This window comes from Mesoplodon bidens (genome assembly GCF_964165515.1).
Source record: "Mesoplodon bidens genome assembly, chromosome: 10".
Lineage (NCBI taxonomy): Eukaryota > Metazoa > Chordata > Mammalia > Artiodactyla > Ziphiidae > Mesoplodon > Mesoplodon bidens.
Window position 1 is genome coordinate 47,945,276 of NC_138172.1, and position 18,621 is coordinate 47,963,896.

An 18,621-nucleotide genomic window follows, 5' to 3' on the forward strand; every position below is an offset into this window, starting at 1 on the left:
CAGTTCGAGGAAGGTAGTCTGGCCGTCCAGTTGATTGGTCCCTCTTCCCGCCCTAACCAAGTCCTTTCCCCAGGCTCCACCCCGTCCAGGGTCTCTCCGCCTATTGGCTGAACTCTCCACGCCCTTTCGCCCTCTCAGCCAATGGTAGGGTAAAACTGGGCGGGAGGCGGGGCCAGAGCGTCCCCTGACCTGAGGGCTCGCGAAGGGGGCACAGAGATGCAGAAACCTCCCGATGCCTAGAAGGACCGGAGGGTTAGGGTGGGAGTTAGTGGGGAGTCGGTGACGTAGTTCCTTCTCCGCTTTGTTCCAAGATGTGGGTCGGGCGCTTTCGGTGCCGGGTATGTGGCAGCTTGGTGTGGGGCTTCGGGCCGTTTCTGGGAGCGGGTGGGGCACATAGACCGGGGGCCAGGCCTCCTTCACCGCTGCCCGCTGCGGAGACGGGGGCGCGGCAGGTCAAGGGGTCGTCGTGGGCCCCGCTTCCCTTGTTCTGCGCTGCCCCTTTGTCTTGGGTCTCGTCTCCTGCTCCGCGTAGCTGCTCACTCGGACCAGCTGACAGTGGTGACAGAACAGTATCATCCTCGTTTCTAGCCATGGGGCCTCCCTGGTAAAAGCGGTCCACGTCCCGCCCAGGCTCTCAAAGGGCTCCGCAGCACCTAAAGGGCTCCGCAGCACCTAAGTATTTGGCTCAGATCACTAATCCAATCCCTGCTGTGTTCTCAGTGAGGAACAGACCCAGAGAGGAGAGCAGAGCCTTGCCGAAGGTTACTCATTCATTCATTCAACAAATACTTAGCACCAACTTGCAGTGTATTAGATCCAGGGATTACAGTTGTGTACAAGGCAGAGCTATATTCTGGTAGGGAAGAAATGGAACAAGCTTGAAGGGTTAGACGCGGGGTCTGGGAATCTGAAGGGGGAAACACAAAACCGATTTTGAGGCCTAGTGATCCTGAGAGATGGATAATCATAAAAAAATTCTCCTTCTAGCATCCCTGTAAAGCCTTATTTCTTCCTTTTTATTTATTTATTTATTTATTTTGCGGTACGCGGGCCTCTCACCGTTGTGGCCTCTCCCGTTGCAGAGCACAGGCTCCGGACGCGCAGGCTCAGCGGCCATGGCTCACGGGCCCAGCCGCTCCGCGGCATGTGGGATCCTCCCGGACCGGGGCACGAACCCGTGTCCCCTGCATGGGCAGGCGGACTCCCAAACACTGCGCCACCAGGGAAGCCCTTCTTCCTGTCTTTAAAGACATTTGACTCAGCAGAGTTTCCCTCATCCCTTTTCTGCAAACTTTTGTTGGAAAGCTGGATTGCAGAGAACTTCTCATTTGGAATGCATTTTTCAGTTAGAGGAGAATGTGGAGACTTAGATATCAACAGAACAGGTGAAAAGGAGCGACCGTGGTGTGATGGAATGAGGATTTCCTTCCGACGCAGAAGGCTTATCTCTTACTACCCATACGACCTTCAGCAAGTCATTCCATCTCTGGGAGCTTCATTTCCCCATCTTTAAAATGGGAATGATTATCCTTATTGCTCTCAGTTCAATAGGAAGGGAAGTGACCCACGGATGGGGCATTGCCCTGAGTGTCCACTTGCAGTTGAGCTCTCAGAGAACTCAAGTCGTTTCTGTGTGTTTACAGTGATCCAAGACCCCACTAGGAACTTTTTCACCAAACCGAAGGAAGAGATGAGGCAAGGTCTGTGCTGGGCAGATCCTTTGGAGTGAGGCTACTGTGTACAGGTGTGAAAGTGAGTCATTCCCTTCTCTTTGGCAGGTGAGATCTTTATTGTGAAATTAGTTAGTCTGGGGACGGGAATCCTGCCTGCTCGAGAGTATGGGAACCAGGTCTGAAAGGGAGCATTTCTCGAGAGAAACAGAGAAGTGGGAGGAGGACCTCTGGACCCTGAGGAGTAGAGTTTTGGTGAGGAAAGATGATGTAGTGGAACTCAATTTTGGGTGTCAGGAGACTTTGGCTTGAGTCCCAGCTCTTCTCTAAGTTCCAGTTTCCCCAGCTCAAAATTTTAATATGAGACGAGGTGGTCTACGAGTTTCCTCACAACTCTGACATTCTGAGAATCTCTGAGCAGTTAGACTAGGTCAGTCTCTTAGGGAATTTAAGCCCTTGGATGGCCCTGTTGAGACAGAACTGCCAAGGATGTCAGTATTGTCATGGTGTTTCGACAGTATGAAGCACCAAAGAGATAAACAGGTGGAGAGGAGGGATGAGGGTGGTCATGTGTGGAGGGTGCATTTCTCATCATCCCTACACCCAGGTAGAATTAGATAGAATCCTGAACTTACTTAACGTTTCAAATCAAACATTTATTGAGCCCTATGTGCCAGGCACTGTGTGGGATCCACATACGAATATCATGGGCCCTGTTCTCTGGGGGCTTAGAGCTTAAAGTATACATGTGAGGAGGGACACAGACATACACAAAAGGAATTATGGTGTAAGGCAACTCTATTTTATATTACAGATTTTTAATTTTTTTTTAAGTGAAAAAATTTTTATATGATCAAATCTATCAGCTTTTCTGTTATGGTGTCAGCTTTTGTTTTATGCTTAAGGCCTAGGCCTTTCCCTGAGACCAAGATAATTTCTAATAGTTCTTTTTTTTTTCTTTTAAATTTTTACACTTCACTCATCTGTTTCTCTGGAATTTATTTTCAGGTATTGCCTCTATTCATCACTCCACTACAGCTAAACAGTAACCAAAGACCATGTAACCACTGCCCAGAGGGACCTGAAAGGCTGGTGATGCTGGTGAATTAAAGGAATACAGCGTCTCTAGGTAAAACCTCTGTCTCTCTCTCTCAGAATAGAACTCTGCCCTTTGTGGGTTCCTCACAGCCTGAAATAAATGATGCTTCTGAGATCAGGACACACATCCATCAGTGTCAGGGATTTGTGGGTCAGAGACCTATGGGGTCTCATTGGTCCTCTTCCATTTACTGGTTGTCTGAGATTGTAATTTTTTGCCCAGTTGCCTGGATACCCCTAGTGACTTGCTATCTTACGGCCTCATCTGTCCCTCCTCCTACTAGCTAAGACCCCACCTCCCTACTGCCTGGGAATTCTTCCAGAATTTCTGAGGGAATTTCCCATCCATTTGGGCAGAGGGCAAATAGTTAGGTTTCCTTTTGATCAAACTCTCTTCAAACTATCCCTCCCTGCTCTCCTGACAAGTCTTGCTTCCTCCTCAGGTCCCCCAGAACCACCCTGAGCATCCTTATAGCACATCCTTGTGCATTTCTCTTTCTCTCTGCCTGCGCTTTAACCACAATTTCAGCAAGCTTATACATTCTCATGACTTCATCTGTCCCCTATGTCTTATTCTCAAATTAGTATTCCTGACATACTCTTCCTCCTCTTGTCTAAAGTGTTTTCCCACATCCCCATCTTTCTTAGTGATAGTACCATTCTCAATATTTAGACCTGGATCTAATGGCCTAGAATTCTTCCCTTTAGTCATCCTCTATATCCAGTCTGATATATGCATATGCTTTCCTGGAAATAGCTGGACTTGTTTTCTATCCTGTTGTTATTCTGGACTAGGGTCTCACTATCTCATACATTTGTTTATTCATTCAGCAAACATTTATTCAGCACCTAGAAAGTCGCAGGCCCTCTAATGGTTACCCATACTGCATTCCTAAACTTCTCTCCCAACTCATTTCCCTTCCTCCATTCTTTTTTTCAACTCTAATCCATCTGGGCTAATCTTCCGAAAGCATTCTTTTCCTAATTTCACTTTTGGGTAGGGTGATACAAAATTTATTATCCAAACTGGGATGCTTTTGTGAATTAAGGGGGGCACTATTAATAATGATGCTGGAAAAAAAATTTTTAATAAAAAAATAAAGAATAATGATGCTGGAATAGTAGGTATAAACCAGGACTATTCCAGGAAAACCAGGGTATATGATCACCCTACTCCTAGGTGACAGCTCTTGGATTCTTTCTTTTTATTTTCCTCAGCTTACTCCTAATGGGATACCCCAGCTGCCTCTTTCCTGTTTTCCACTTCATGAAGCCCAGAGAAACATGAATGTGCTGGGGGTGGAGGGAAGTCTGGGACTAGGGGAAATTAATGGTAATGCTTGAAAAACTTTGTTCTTGACAAGTGAGAATGAGAAGGAAAGTAACAAGAAAAGAGAATAGCAAGGTAGAAAAAAGAATATGGAAAATAGAGGGAATTCCCTCGTGATCCAGTGGTTAGGGCTCCGAGCTTCCACTGCAGGGGGCACAGGTAAGATCCCTGGTCAGGGAACTAGGATCCTGCAAGCTGCGCCATGGCGCAGCCAAAAAAAACAAAGAATATAGAAAACAGAGAGGAAATTAAGGGTAGATTTCACTCTTCCATTTAGAACTTGTTTCCTGTTGACCAGAAGATTATATCCATATTTTTTTGCCCCGTGATTTCCGTGTTCTGGCTGGTATCACTTCACGCAACTCTATTGTTTCATTTCCTCATTTGTTTATGAAACAAAAAAACAATTTTTTTGAGTGCGTGGTATGTGCCTGGAACTTTGCTAGGAATACAATAATGAACAAAATGGACAAAAATCCCTGCCCTCATAAAGCTATGTGATAGTGTAACCTCCCACTTATTTCTGAGTACATCAACCCTGTGCTAACATCCTTTTGAGAAAACAGTTCTTGCTTATCCTCAGGTTCAGCCAAATTTCTGCCTTTTTAAAGCACCTTTCCACAAGCATCTCAAGCCCCAGTACTCACTCCCTCTCCTAGCCCCCTTCATCCCCTGATAGGATACTTTGTAAATTTGTAATTTACTCTCTTAGTGTATTGTCATCACTCCATTGTAAGTTCCTTAAAAGTAGGTATGATATTTCACATTTATATTAGTCTCCTTGGACCTCCATAACAAAATTCCACAGACTGGGTGGCTTAAACAACAGACATTTATTTTCTCACAGTTATGGAGACTAGAAGTCCAAGATCAGGGTGACTGGCTGATTCAGTTTCTGGTGAGGACTCTATTCCTGGCTTGTAGATAGCCACATTCTTGCTGTGTGCTCACATGGCTTTCCTCGGTTTGTGTATGTGGTGGGAAGGGGACAGGAGTGCAAGTTGAAAGCTAACTCTCTGGTATGTCTTCCTATATGGACACACTAATCCTATTGGGTCAGGGCCCACCCTTATAACCTTGTTTAGCCTTAATTACCTGCTTAGAACTCACATCTTCAAATATAGTCACATTGGGGGCTTGGGGTTCAACATATGAATTTTGGAGGGACACAGTGTGTAACAGAACTTTTTTTTTTTTTTTGCATTCAATAATGGTATTTATTGCTTGTGAAAGAAGGAGTCGTGTAAATACCTGGTTATTAATGTTTTTCCTGAACACCTCTTTTTGGAAGGTTGCAAGACTGATCTTTCCATAATAGCCTTTAAGGATATAATAGTTACTGCACTAGCTAACTGGGGAGCATTGGATCAGCCATGCCTAGAAATGAGACATCCAGGGGCTGGCTTCAGGGCACTGTCTCATTCTGAATCTCTAACATACTTTGTTCTAGTAATCATGGGAATCTGTTCCTCTAAAGTCATTTCCTGAGTTTTCATACGTAATACTGTAGAAAGAAGAAGAATTAAACAATAACACAAGTTAGCAGAGGACAATTTACCAGCAAAATGGGAGGCTTTCATAACAGCAAATCCATAAACTTATCCACCTAGTCATCCATCCATTCATTCATACCACAAATGGTTTCACTTTTCTGCAACAATGCTTTTTAAAAATTGCCCTGCATGAGACCCAGGACAGAGATATGTACAGGGTAGAGTGTTCAATAATTACTAGTTTAAGAAATGTATGAAGAAAAGAAAGTTTCAGAGAAGATTAAAAATGGAAAAGAAGCTGAGAAAGAACCATCAACTTTCTCAGAACTCTGGAGGCGGCTTCACTTGCTGTCCCACTCTGCTCTGCAGTTCCCCTGGCTTCTCACTGAGTTTCCTCCACCTGCTAACTCCTGTTTGATTAGGAGGGTAACAGCAGCTGGATGTGAGTGTGCTCAGGCTCCTGCCAAGAACCCCTTCTCCCCCACCATTTTCTCTGCCTGCCCTCCATATCTTGGGCATGAGTCTGTGTATATGTGCCTGTGTATCATATCGGTGGCACCCACCCTCCTGAGATGTGAACTCTAACCTCCACAGTTCTCTTCTTGCTGGCCTTGAGCACTCACCATTGGATATGTCCCTCCTTCAGAGATCCTGACTCAGTTTATCAGAAAGCTATGGAATAATGAAAACTGGTCAAACTTTTTGAAAAGCAGTAGGTAGTACTACAAAACAGCGTCATTCCTTCTGACCCAATCACTCACTTGTGGAACTTTTATCCTAGGAATATATTTCAATGAGAAGAAAGCTTTATATGTATAGAGTGATCATGATAGCATTATTAATAGTGGTTAAACCTCAGGGAACAACAGAAATGTCTTGACACTAGCAAAATTGTAGGTAAACTGTAAGGAGTTTAATTGGTGGTGAATTATGCAGTCAGAAAATGATCATATGAAGAGTTAATAGCAATATGGAAAAATACTTATAAAAATTAAGTAAAAGAAGTAGGATGCAAAATTATATCTACTGTATATTTACAACTATATAATTATGAATATGGACAAGTCTGAAAAGGAACATAGTAAAAGGAAAATTAGTCATGTGTTAGTATCATGGAGTCATCTTTCAGTTTTCTTTTATGACTCAACCCCCTCTAGATTGAGGTCTGCTAGGGATATCTATATGTTCAGAGTTTTACGTCAAACCAGTTGAGAAATTCCTGCTCATCCCTGACATTGGTTTCATGTATCGGCCCCTCTTCGTTGTGCTGCCTGCTGCTCTCACCCTATTGCCATCTTTAGATACTTTACCACTGTACCATGCAAGGTCCTATTAGAGTTTCCCCTGCCATGCTTTAATTAACCCTGTTTCCCAGTTCAGCCTTTCAGGTTCACCCAATAGACTGCTTGGTGAAAAGCAGACAGACTGAACTAGCACATACAGCTGGATCCAGCTATAGACCAGCCCCTACAGAGTAGGCTATGATGTGACTACGCTCCAATATTGGAAGAATTGTGTTACCCCTATCACAACAAAGTTTAAGAAGAGGGATGTAGTACCTAGACCAAAGCACAAGATGAAATCTTAGTCATACCTTAAGACAAAATATGAGTTATTATTCTATAAAACAATTTTTGAGCACCTATTTTGTTCCAGCCACTATATCCCTGGTACTAGGGGAATAGGTCAGCATGAACTAAATACCAAACTGATCTGAAGATTAGTCACTTAAGCTACTGAACGAAGGATCTTTCAGTGCATTTTTTCTAGGGATCAGATTAGGAGTTAGATGGCTCCAATTCTGGGAGTAGAGCATGAGACAGGAAGAAACCAGGATGGGTTTTATACTATTCATCGTTCATTCTGATGCTGGACATGTTGGGCTCCTGTCAGCCCCTGGATTTCCATAAGCCTTTCCATTGGCTTCTATGTCTATCCTCATTTTTCTCATCTTTTTGATCAGGTCCCCCTGCCTTTGAACACTTACTTTTCCATGAGGGACCTTGTGTTCTGCCACATCTTGTTATCCTTGGATAATTCTCCTTCCTCTAGTATAGAGAGCAGGTGACATGTGCAACTTTTCTTTCTTCTGTCAGATGGTGAAATGGGGATTGAGGAAGTATTGATTTCAAAACATCATTCCCGAAAAATCTGAATCTCATACTTTCAAGAGAACTCTGCAGAGGTGTTGCCAAGGAAGTCGATGTTTAGAAAGCTCCTCTGAAGGGAAAGGGAAGACTCAAGGGGCCACTGGGATGCTTCAAGCAAGAGAAAATGAGGAGAAAGACGAGAAGCTTCAAACAGAAGACAGTTAAGGATAATAAAACATTCACAGAAGTGAGTGACCAAGAATCTGAAAAAGATGACCCTACAATAAATGAGAGAAGTCAGGCTGAAAAGAGACAGTATGTGTGTACTGAGTGTGGGAAAGCCTTTAGTCAGAGTGCAAACCTCACAGTACATGAACGAATCCACACAGGAGAGAAACCCTATAAGTGTAAGGAGTGTGGAAAAGCCTTCAGTCATAGCTCCAACCTGGTTGTTCATCGGAGAATCCACACTGGACTGAAGCCCTACACATGCAGCGAATGTGGGAAATCTTTCAGCGGTAAGTCACACCTCATTCGGCACCAGGGAATCCACAGTGGGGAGAAAACTTATGAATGTAAGGAGTGTGGGAAAGCCTTTAGTCGGAGTTCTGGTCTGATTTCACATCACAGAGTTCACACTGGCGAGAAGCCCTACACTTGTATTGAGTGCGGGAAAGCCTTTAGCCGTAGTTCAAACCTTACTCAACATCAGAGAATGCACAAAGGAAAAACAGTTTACAAATGTAAGGAGTGTGGGAAAACATGTGTTTCTAATACAAAGATTATGGACCATCAGAGAATTCACACTGGGGAGAAGCCTTATGAATGTGATGAGTGTGGGAAAGCTTTCATCTTAAAGAAGACCCTTAATGAACATCAGCGACTTCATCGTAGAGAGAAACCTTACAAATGTAATGAGTGTGGGAAAGCTTTTACTTCTAATCGAAATCTTATTGATCATCAGAGAGTGCACACTGGAGAGAAACCCTATAAATGCAATGAGTGTGGAAAAACCTTCAGGCAGACTTCTCAAGTTATTCTACATTTAAGAACCCACACAAAGGAGAAACCCTATAAATGTAGTGAGTGTGGGAAAGCCTATCGTTATAGCTCACAGCTTATTCAACACCAGAGAAAACATAATGAGGAGAAAGAAACGTCATAAATGACATATATTGTTGGAAGTGGGGCTAATTGCTACTTTCTGGAAAAGTAATTTTTCAGTATCATCAACCTTAATTCTCTAAGAATTCATACAGGGAAAGTAATCAGAAGTAGACAAAGATTAACAGAAGGGCTATTCATGCCAGCATCATATATAACCGGAGGAAGAAAACTAGATTTTCAACCATACAGGGTTTAAGTGAATGATGGTCTAGCCATATGATGGTTTTGCACCCATTGTAAACATTTTTAAAGAATATTTAATGCCATGGGGGAAGTGATTTAGATGAAATGGAAGATAAAGAGAAAAAATGAAATACGATCCAAATTTTTAAAAAACATTTATGCAAAGGAAAGAAATGGGAATGAAATAATACCAAACCAAAATGTTAACAGTGATTATCTCTGGGTAATAGGATTATAGGTAATTTCTATTTTCTTCTCTGTACTTTTCTATGCTTTTTAGATTTTCTACAGTGAGAATGTACTACTTTTATATTTTTCTACAGTGAGAATGTACTACTTTTGTATTTTTTAAATACAATGAGTACATGTTCATTTTCACTCAACAGGGTCATGAAAGGCGCATAGAACATAGACTCTAAAGTCCTGGGATTGCACCCTAATACTGGCACTTAGTAGCAGGGGAACCCTGAGCACGTCACTTCCTTTTAGAGCCTGTTTCCTGTGTATTACATCATAAATACCATTTGTTGGCTTTTGCAGTTTTGAGATAAATTGACTTTACAGTTGTCAACAATATATAATCCACTTTCTTAATCACTGTTAGGTTAAAAGAAAACAGCAAAGCTTTACTACATTCTCCCCTCCCACAGTTGTAGAAGGATCCACAGATAATAAAGAACCACCTAGGCTCCACCTTTTCAATATATGTCTACAGAAAAAAGTGCCCCCTTATGAAATTGGAACAATTGCAGTTTCAAAGCCTTTAAAGAGACACAGCATAATTCAAACAAGGAGAAGACTCTGCCTTCACGTGTTACATGGAGTTTCGTAGCTGAAAGTGCAAACTTTTGGGTCAGAGACATATGAGTTCTAATTCCAGATCTGCTGTGCCCTAGCTTGTCAGTTTTGGACAAGTCCCTCAGATGCTCTGAGCCACAGATTTATCTGTAAAATGGGAATAATGACCTACCTCACAGGGTTGTTGTGAGGATTAAATGAGATAATGCATGTAAATGTGTGACAAGCCTTTCTTTTTGTCTAGCCCTCTGAGAAGGCCTTAATCTGTTTACAACCAATATTTTAAACTTTTAAGACAGCTCATAATCCGTCTGGGAACCCTTAGAATCTCCCCATTCTTAACGCAGCCATTCCTCTTTCTTTGTATACAGTGAATGCCCAAGCCTAACACCATTTGTCTTATGCACGTAGTGATTTATTGTTTCAGGGATTACTGAGGATTTGATATTCCATCCAATCCTCATAACATTGGTACAAGAAAATTGAGTCTCAGTGAGGTTAGGTGACTGGCTAGTAAGTGGTTGGAGCCAGAATGTGAACTCAGATCTGACTTTCAAATCCATGCTTTCTTTATTATACCAAAGTGCCTCTGTCCATCATGATGGTTCTATGCGAGGGGGAGACCAGTTGGGATCCTCCTGAGTAGCCACTTGTGTGAAAGGTGGTTGATTATATCTGGACAGTTATTTGATCATGGTTTCATAAGGAAGATGCTGTCAGTCTTCTTTAAGTTAGATTTATGGCCTGTCTCTGCACCTTGTAATTTAGTTTTAAGGATTATATATTTCTTCCTTGCTGTTACTAGAAAGAAGTGGAAGGTGTGAAGGGTATATTTGGGTGAAAAGGGATTGTTTGGTTTCATCCTATTTTGATAGGATAATGGCTTACATATTATTTTGTGATGCAATAGTCCCTCTTTGCATAGTTATTCAAAGCAAGGTTTGGAGGCTCTAGAACAGATCTGCTGCATTCAGGGGGTAGGACTCTTGTATCATTGGTCACCCTTGGGTAGGCACTTCCCCAAGAGTCTGGGTGGACACGAGAGTAGGGTCACCCACATGTGGCAGTGGCTAAACAGAACTGCAGCAGTAAGGGCACTTCCATCATTTTACCCTTGTCATGTGTCCTTTTAAAATTCTACAAGGGGTTTGTAATTAATATTCATGCCTTTTGTCATGGCAGCCATCCTCACCTACTCATTACCTATGTGGAAACTCCCAGGACTAATGTCTCCTGGCCCTGCCAAAACTGCTTTAAGGAAATAGGCAAACAGCTTCCTGTGTGTCTGTCAAGTGGTACTTTTTAAGCATTTATTATTGCTGAGCAGAGTTGTTGATGCTTCCTATGTTGCTGAGCAAGTGTTGTTCTCTGACCAAAACATTTTCCTACCACTGTGTCATAGCATCTGAAATTTTTTCTTCAAATAGGCTTTCTTTTTCATCTTAAAAGACTCTGTGATCTTCAAGAGTAAATACCTTCTAGGAGGGTTGCCAGAGATCAGAATACGTTCACTTTTCTAGCCCAGACAAGCTAAGGTAGCGGACCCTGGAGGAGGCCTTCACTAGCTTCTAGTCTGAGAGGCTGATGCCTGTCTTGAGCTGCAGGAGTAAATGTTGACAGATGGTCTCTGTACCTTTTCATATAAATATTTTGCAATATAATTTGAACTGACCATCCACCTTCCTCCAGAAGTTTTTCAAGACTACCAGCTGCCTGCTTCAGCCAGAGTTTAATTTTGCAGTTCCTTTCAAGCCCTTTCATGATACACTCTGGAATTCAGGATCTGTCTCTTTGAATGTGTTTTTTCCAACTTCCTGTTCTAATGGAAGCCTGGTTGTTCCCTAACAGCAGTGCTTCCTCTGCAGTCCCTCAATTGCTAGTTTTTTCTCCCCCAACCCGTTTACCTCTTTGTATGGCCATTTCTTCTCTATTCCATCAAAACCCCAGCTATCTTGAAATGTACATCACTAAACTACTGTGTATTGCCCATCCCTGTTCTTGTCATCTGCCAGCTTCCTGTGCATTCACATTTATTCACTTTAGTTTTCAGTACCCTGAATATTCCTGAGGAATATGAAGAGGCAAGTATTTTTTAGTCACAGATACCCTGGTTCTTGAGAATTGCTTTGGTGTGGACTAGAAATATATATGTCTCTTTTTAGTTGTGAGAAAAGGTGTGAACTTAAAATCTTATGTAGCCTTGATTAAAGAGAAATATGAAAGACAAAGAATCATGCATAGAGAGGAAAGTGTCTCCCTAGACTTAGAGATATTTTTCATTGATGGTGTGTACTATGTTAGGTCTTACTAGGAACTGAGAAGAAAATTGAAACCAAAAAGAGCTTTAAATAGCTGAGTAATTCCATTGAATATGAATCCCATAAGACTATATTTCATTTCAGCTCTGTATCCTGAGAGACAGACTTGCTTTTTAATTTTCTCCCATTCAATATAAATAAAATAGTATGCTCATATTGTTAGATTGTGTTTAGAAACTAGACTGTCTATAGTTACCTCTGATGTTATAAAACTGGAGTCATAAAACTGTTTTTGCAGAAGATAGTTATAATTCCTCCAATAAATATCTGTTGTTATTTACTTGTTATAAATATCACTGAATTTTTTTCCCTTTGCTTCCTTCCTTTATTGAGAGTGGGAAGAAAACTGTCCAGTTTGCTTTTCTTTTAAGCAGCTGTTTTTAGAAAGAATGATTCTGTTGTTCGAGATTCAAACACAACATGAAGCTTGTTATTTTCACACTCATAATAGAGTTGTCCCTCGGTAACTGCAGGGGATTGGTTCCAGGAGCCCCACCCCTATACCAAACTCAAAGGATGCTCAAGTCCCTTATATAAGATGGCAAACTATTGCATACAAGCTATGTACATCCTCCCGTATACTTTAAATCATCTTTAGATTACTTATAATACCTAATATGATGTAAGTGCTATGTAAATAGTTGTAAATACAATGTAAATGATATCTAAATAGTTGCCAGTGTGACAAATTCAAGTTTTGCTTTTTGGAACTTTTTGGAATTTTTTTTGTTTTTAATATTTTTTAACTGTGGTTGGTTAAACACATGGACGCAGAACCCAGAGATACGGAAGGCCAACTCTACATAAACCAGAGCTCTAACCATTAGAAAGTGTCCTTCTGTTATTTCCTTAGAGAACTTGAACAGCCACTTATTGTCCCACCCCCCTCTCTGGCCTCATCTGTGTTTCAAACCTATACTATTATGTGGACGTCATTTGGCTGAATAAAACCAGCATGTTCCCTGAAGTCCATTTCTGCTCCAGAAGGCAGGTTGGTGAGGGGTCAAAAAGGATACGGCAGATTCCTTTCTGGGCAACATAGATACAGGACTTGACTAGGTCACACTCTTTCCACCGACCATTTCAAATTCACGTGGCACAATTTGACGTATAAGGGTTGTAGATGCAAAAAAACTATAACCAGTCTCTAAGTCCAGTGAAGTCCAAATCTGGGAATCACAAGAAGTAATATAAGTAATTTCCCAGGCCCAGCAAATCAGCATTTCTGGGACAGGGCGTAGGAATCTATATAAAGCAAAACTTTTGCAGTGGGGATTTAAGAAAACTCTCCATTAGGAGCCTTGACTCTTTACATGACTATTTGTGGGATGATTGTCCATTTTCCCTCAGAAAAGTCTATAGTCACAAAATTATTGAGACGTATACCAAAGTTAGTATAATCATAACAAATTAGCAACCAGTTTACCGAGTGAAAGAAAATGTGGTCACATTTGCAGTGTTGGTTTAACAACAGAGTTGAACAGAGATTCATGTTTTTTGTTTGTTTGTTTGTTTGCGGTATGCGGGCCTCTCACTGTTGGGGCCTCTCCCGTTGCGGAACACAGGCTCCGGATGCGCAGGCTCAGCGGCCATGACTCACGGGCCCAGCCGCTCCGCGGCATGTGGGATCTTCCCGGACCGGGGCACGAACCCCTGCCCCCTGCATCGGCAGGCGGACGTTCAACCACTGCACCATCAGGGAAGCCCGAGATTCATGTTTTAAAAATTTATAATAGAACAATATGGCAAACAAGATAATCAAAGCCCTTTGGCTATGAAACAACCTAGAAATGCTGGATAAAACTTGAACATCCTTTTACAGGGCTTTCAAGAAAGTGAAATAAATCCTCAGAGCCTAGAATGAAGAGGAAATGGAAGTCAGAAAGATAAGTGGGTGATAAGGCCTTGGGTGCCATGCAGCAGTTTGGAGATCTTGGTCACCAAGGGACTTAGATTTTATCAGCCACAAGGGCAGGATTTGAGTCCTTGGGTTTACAAAGAGGTGGAAAATTGGAACCTAGATTAACAAGAAACCTAGATCTTTACAGGGCTACACCCTCAGTGAAAGCATACATTAGAAAAAAAAGTCAGGAGCAGAGGGAAGACATTAAGGAAGCTTGTGGGGCTTGTCCTGGGCTTTAAATGTAAAATAAAAGTCTCCCTAATAATTTATAGCCATGGATCAATCCTCATGGTATTTTAGGGTTCAAATTTGGTAAACACCAGACCAAGAAAGTAATATAAAATTAGGTATTTACATATCCAGGTACACCTGGAACAGTTATTTAAAAATTAACAATTAAAAAAGTTGAGTTATCTAATTGTTTTAAGTTGAACTTTTTGGGAAGTAAACTCTGGGACAGGATAATATGCAGCAAATTTATTGGAGAGTGTTATTGGGATTAACATCTGTAGAGAGAGGGACGAAAGCAGGATTAGCAGTGGGAGAAGATAGCTGTGTTGCAGTCACAGAGTTACCTGTGTTCCCTTTACTTCAGACTTCAGACTCAGACTGGGATGGCCTTTCAAGATTGCCCAAACTTGAAGTGAGAGGTCTGGGCCGTTAGAGCCCTTCACTGACACAAGTACTGATTGGCACAATATATGAGGAAACATATATATATAACCAAATCACTGCTGTACACCTGAAGCTGACACAACATTTAAAATCAACTATACTTGAATAAAAAAATCTTTTTAATCAAAGTGAGCAGAAGAAATGAAGTAATAGGGTCAGAGTGGACAACTAGAAAACAGAAAATAAAAATAATAGAAAAAAATTAATGAAACCAAAAGTGGTTCTTTTAGAAAAATCAATAAAATTGATAAACCTCTAGCAAGACTGATCAGGCTAAAAGAAGAGAAGACACAAAATACCAATGTCAGGAATGAAAGAGAAGACACCAATTAGATGAGATTCTACACTACTTAAAGGGATAATTATTATGATGGTTAATTTTATGTTGAATTTGACTGGGCTAAGGGTTGCCCAGAAAGCTGGCAAAACATTATTTCTGGGTGTGTCTGTGAGGTTGTTTTCAGAAGAGATTAGCATTTTAATCTGCAAATCTGGGAGTTAGAAAGGGCTCTGAGAGTTTGGTTGACTGGCTGAAACATGGACCAAAAGATGGCCTGTTGTGAATGAATCAGAAATGCCCGCCTTGCCTTGGTTTAATGTACAGGGTGGAATTCAGAGGTTTAGGGAGATTGGATTATTAAAGTGGATTTGTCATTCAAGACCTGCTCACCCACACTGGGAGGGTCCAGAAGACAAAACTTTCATCAATACTATGAGAAATAAATTGGCAAAGGGAGTGCTAGCATTCTTGAAGAGCTCCATGATCTCTCTTCTCTGTATGCCTGACTCAGAATTTAGTGTCTAGAAATAATCCCTTCAACGATGTAGTACTAATTCCATTATTTTCCAATACCTGAAAGAGAAGTATTTGCATAATCTCTTGGACTGGGGAGGGCCTCAGTTACATTTTGTTCTGCTGCCCAGACACCTAGCCACTGCTAAGGATGGAAGATTCTAGATTGTCTTAAAAGTATGCTTTTGGGGCTTCCCTGGTGGCGCAGTGGTTGAGAGTCCGCCTGCCAATGCAGGGGACACGGGTTCGTGCCCCCATCTGGGAAGATCCCACATGCCGCGGAGTGGCTGGGTCCATGAGCCATGGCCGCTGAGCCTGCGCGTCTGGAGCCTGTGCTCCGCAACGGGAGAGGCCACAACAGTGAGAGGCCCGCGTACCGCAAAAAAAAAAAAAAAAAAGAGTAAAAGTATGCTTTTGGGCCTCTCCAAATTAGAGGTGTAAGAGCATCAATCAACATCATAGATAGATATTTGAGAAGAGGCTGGAGGGAGAGGACCGATAGTCTAAGATGGGGCTAAGACCTCAGAATACTGGTCAACTGAAACAGAAATCCTAGTCTGAATGTTAAGGTCGTGTTTCTCATCTTTCTATAAAATCCTACTCTACCAGTGTTGTGGGGCTGTTTGTTTGTTTGTTTTTAAATGCAAATTGGTGTGTGACTGACCTATGACAAAGGATCTGGTATTCTTCCCTCCCCAAAATGAAGGGTCAATTTTCCTTCCTGTTAAGTCAAGACAATGAAATTAAACAGGAGAACCACAGAGATAGGAGGATGTGTTGATCTTGCTTCTCAGAGACAAAGTGGTCCACGAGAAGGTGAGGCAGCCTTGAGTGTACGTCTGGTCCCTCTTATTTTTTTTATTTTTATTTTTTAGCCATACCACACCACATGTGGGATCTTAGTTCCCCGACCAGGGATCGAACACATTCCTCCTGCATTGGAAGCGGGGAGTTGTAACCACTGGACCGCCAGGGAAGTCCGAGGTCCCTCTTATTTTTTAGTGTCCTTTTCTTTCCCACAAAAAGGAGGTTGTATTCACATATGAACCTGGATTTAAAACCAGAGATTTTGGCTCCAGAGTCTGGGCCCTTAAAAACTATGGGAATGGTTGAAGGGATGTTTGGAAATTGCAATATTAAGAATAGAACTCAAGTTTCCAAGCTATTTATTGGCATTAAAGTAGGGGCTTATTCAGAAGAATGTTTCAGAGTTGGCATGTTCTACGTTTAAGTGAATTTCTATGGTATCTGGACAGTTTAGGTGCATGTAACCTGTTGCAAAAGAAAGAGCAGAAAGATCTGGGTTCCATTCTTGCCTATGTCCCTAATTAACTGAATATACTGTATAGCCCTAACAAACTCATTTAATTCTTGTTTGCTTTTGAGGTGCATGAAGTCCTAATATTAACTTAATGAACAAATATTACATTATGCCATGTTCTAGATTTTGACCATTACCTCTTTTATCCAACTTTATTGACAACTAAATTGTTTCATAAAGTATTTTCACATAATCCTTTTACTGAATGCTCACAACAACGCTATGAAGTAGGCATTATACCAATATCTGACCAACAGAGAAACTGAGACTTAGAGGCTGACTTAATAACATCACAGAGCTAGTAAGAGAAAGAGCCAGGACTCAAACCTAGGTTTTCTGATTCCAAATCCAGTGTATTTCACCTGTGGGAATTCTATGTGCTAAGAATGTGTGAGTGTACGTAAAACACAGGCTATGTGTTGTATTCCACCAACATCTCAGCTCTCTGGGCCACTTTAAACAGATTCCATATAGTTCCATCTTCTTCAAAGGTAGGGTGTCCCTTTTCTACCACCATCATCCCACAAGATAACCAAGTCTTTCATCTTGGGATGAGGATGAGGAGGCTTCAAATTCCTTGACTGTCAGATGGGCACCAGGCTGAATCTCAGGACACAAACTGAATGATAAAACTGTGGTTCTAGGCTGACCATTGGCAATTAGTGGTCCTCACTGGCAGACAACTCTGGTTACATCCTTCCAGGCCACTGCTTGGTAGGGTGTGGATTATAGGCTCACTGGTCAGTCATCCACAGCCCAATTAGTCATTTTGGCTCCTCTCATTCCTTTCTTCTTCCCCAGCAGAAACACTTGTTCGGCAAAAGCATGTCTTTCCATCTCCCAAAAGTGTCTATTGACCTGACAGTATAGTCTTTGTACCCTTTGTTTCTAGTCTCACAGTGAATAACCTCTGTCTACTTGGGCAGGCAGGAGAGGAGAAGGGGCCTCAGGTTACAAGCAAAATGATTTAGTGTAGGGGGAGCAGGGGCTATGTTGATTACTATTTCAAAATCTCCCATTCATGCTTTGAGACCTATAAAGTACTATCTCCTGGTTCTCCTTCTACTTGGTTGGCTGCTGCTTCTAAGCCTCCTTTGTTGGGTCTTTACCATCTTTCTGCTTAGCATGGATCACTCCCTGACATATTTTGTATTTGTTTTCCTGACTATCCCCACTAGAAATGTAAGCTTCTAGGGACTTTACCTCTTCATTTATGTCCCTAGTGCCTAAAATAGTGTCTAGCACATGGTTAGTACTTAGTTAATACTTGTTGAATGAATGAAAGAGTAGAGGCTGAAATGTTTAGGCAAGTGTTCAGTGAAAGCCAGGAGAGAACATATATACAGAATAGCACCTTGCTCATTCAACAAACGTTCATCTAGCACCTAGTATGGCTTTGTGCTAGGTGCCAAGTATACAAGGGATCCAGACAGACATGGCCCTGGCCCTTGATACAGGAGGGAAAGGGGCAGGACACAAACTCTAGATAAATGAAGATGAAGCGCAGTTGTTGGGATTCAATAAAGACCGGCTAGAACCTGCTTGGTAACCAAGGTAGCTTTGAGAAAAGTCTGGTCATTGACCTTTAGCTCATTATACCTTCATTGTAATACTAAAGATCAAGCCCCCTCAGCCATGGCAGTTCCCAGACAGACCAGAAAAGGCCAAAAAGTGGGCAGTGGCCCAATTCCTGGGAAATCCCCACCCTTCCCAGAAATAGCAATATTCCTTCTGGTAACAGCAATATTCCTCCCATTCGTTGGCGTATTAAATTACTTAGCC

At 41.9% G+C, this 18,621-nt stretch overlaps 1 protein-coding gene across 2 annotated transcripts; it reads left to right on the forward strand.

Moving 5' to 3' along the window:
- Positions 1 to 299: 299 nt before the first annotated feature.
- On the forward strand, positions 300 to 11,249 carry ZNF660 (zinc finger protein 660). 2 transcript variants are annotated; one of them, XM_081246967.1, is made up of 4 exons: positions 306 to 338; positions 1,644 to 1,778; positions 2,679 to 2,799; positions 7,688 to 11,249. In XM_081246967.1, the coding sequence occupies exon 4, from the start codon at positions 7,866 to 7,868 to the stop codon at positions 8,844 to 8,846; it is 981 nt and encodes a 326-aa protein (XP_081103093.1). In that variant the 5' UTR covers positions 306 to 338; positions 1,644 to 1,778; positions 2,679 to 2,799; positions 7,688 to 7,865; the 3' UTR covers positions 8,847 to 11,249. The 2 variants fall into 2 exon arrangements, with proteins under 2 accessions (XP_081103094.1, XP_081103093.1); XM_081246968.1 differs by lacking the exon at positions 1,644 to 1,778 and having other exon boundaries at positions 300 to 338.
- Positions 11,250 to 18,621: the final 7,372 nt, after the last annotated feature.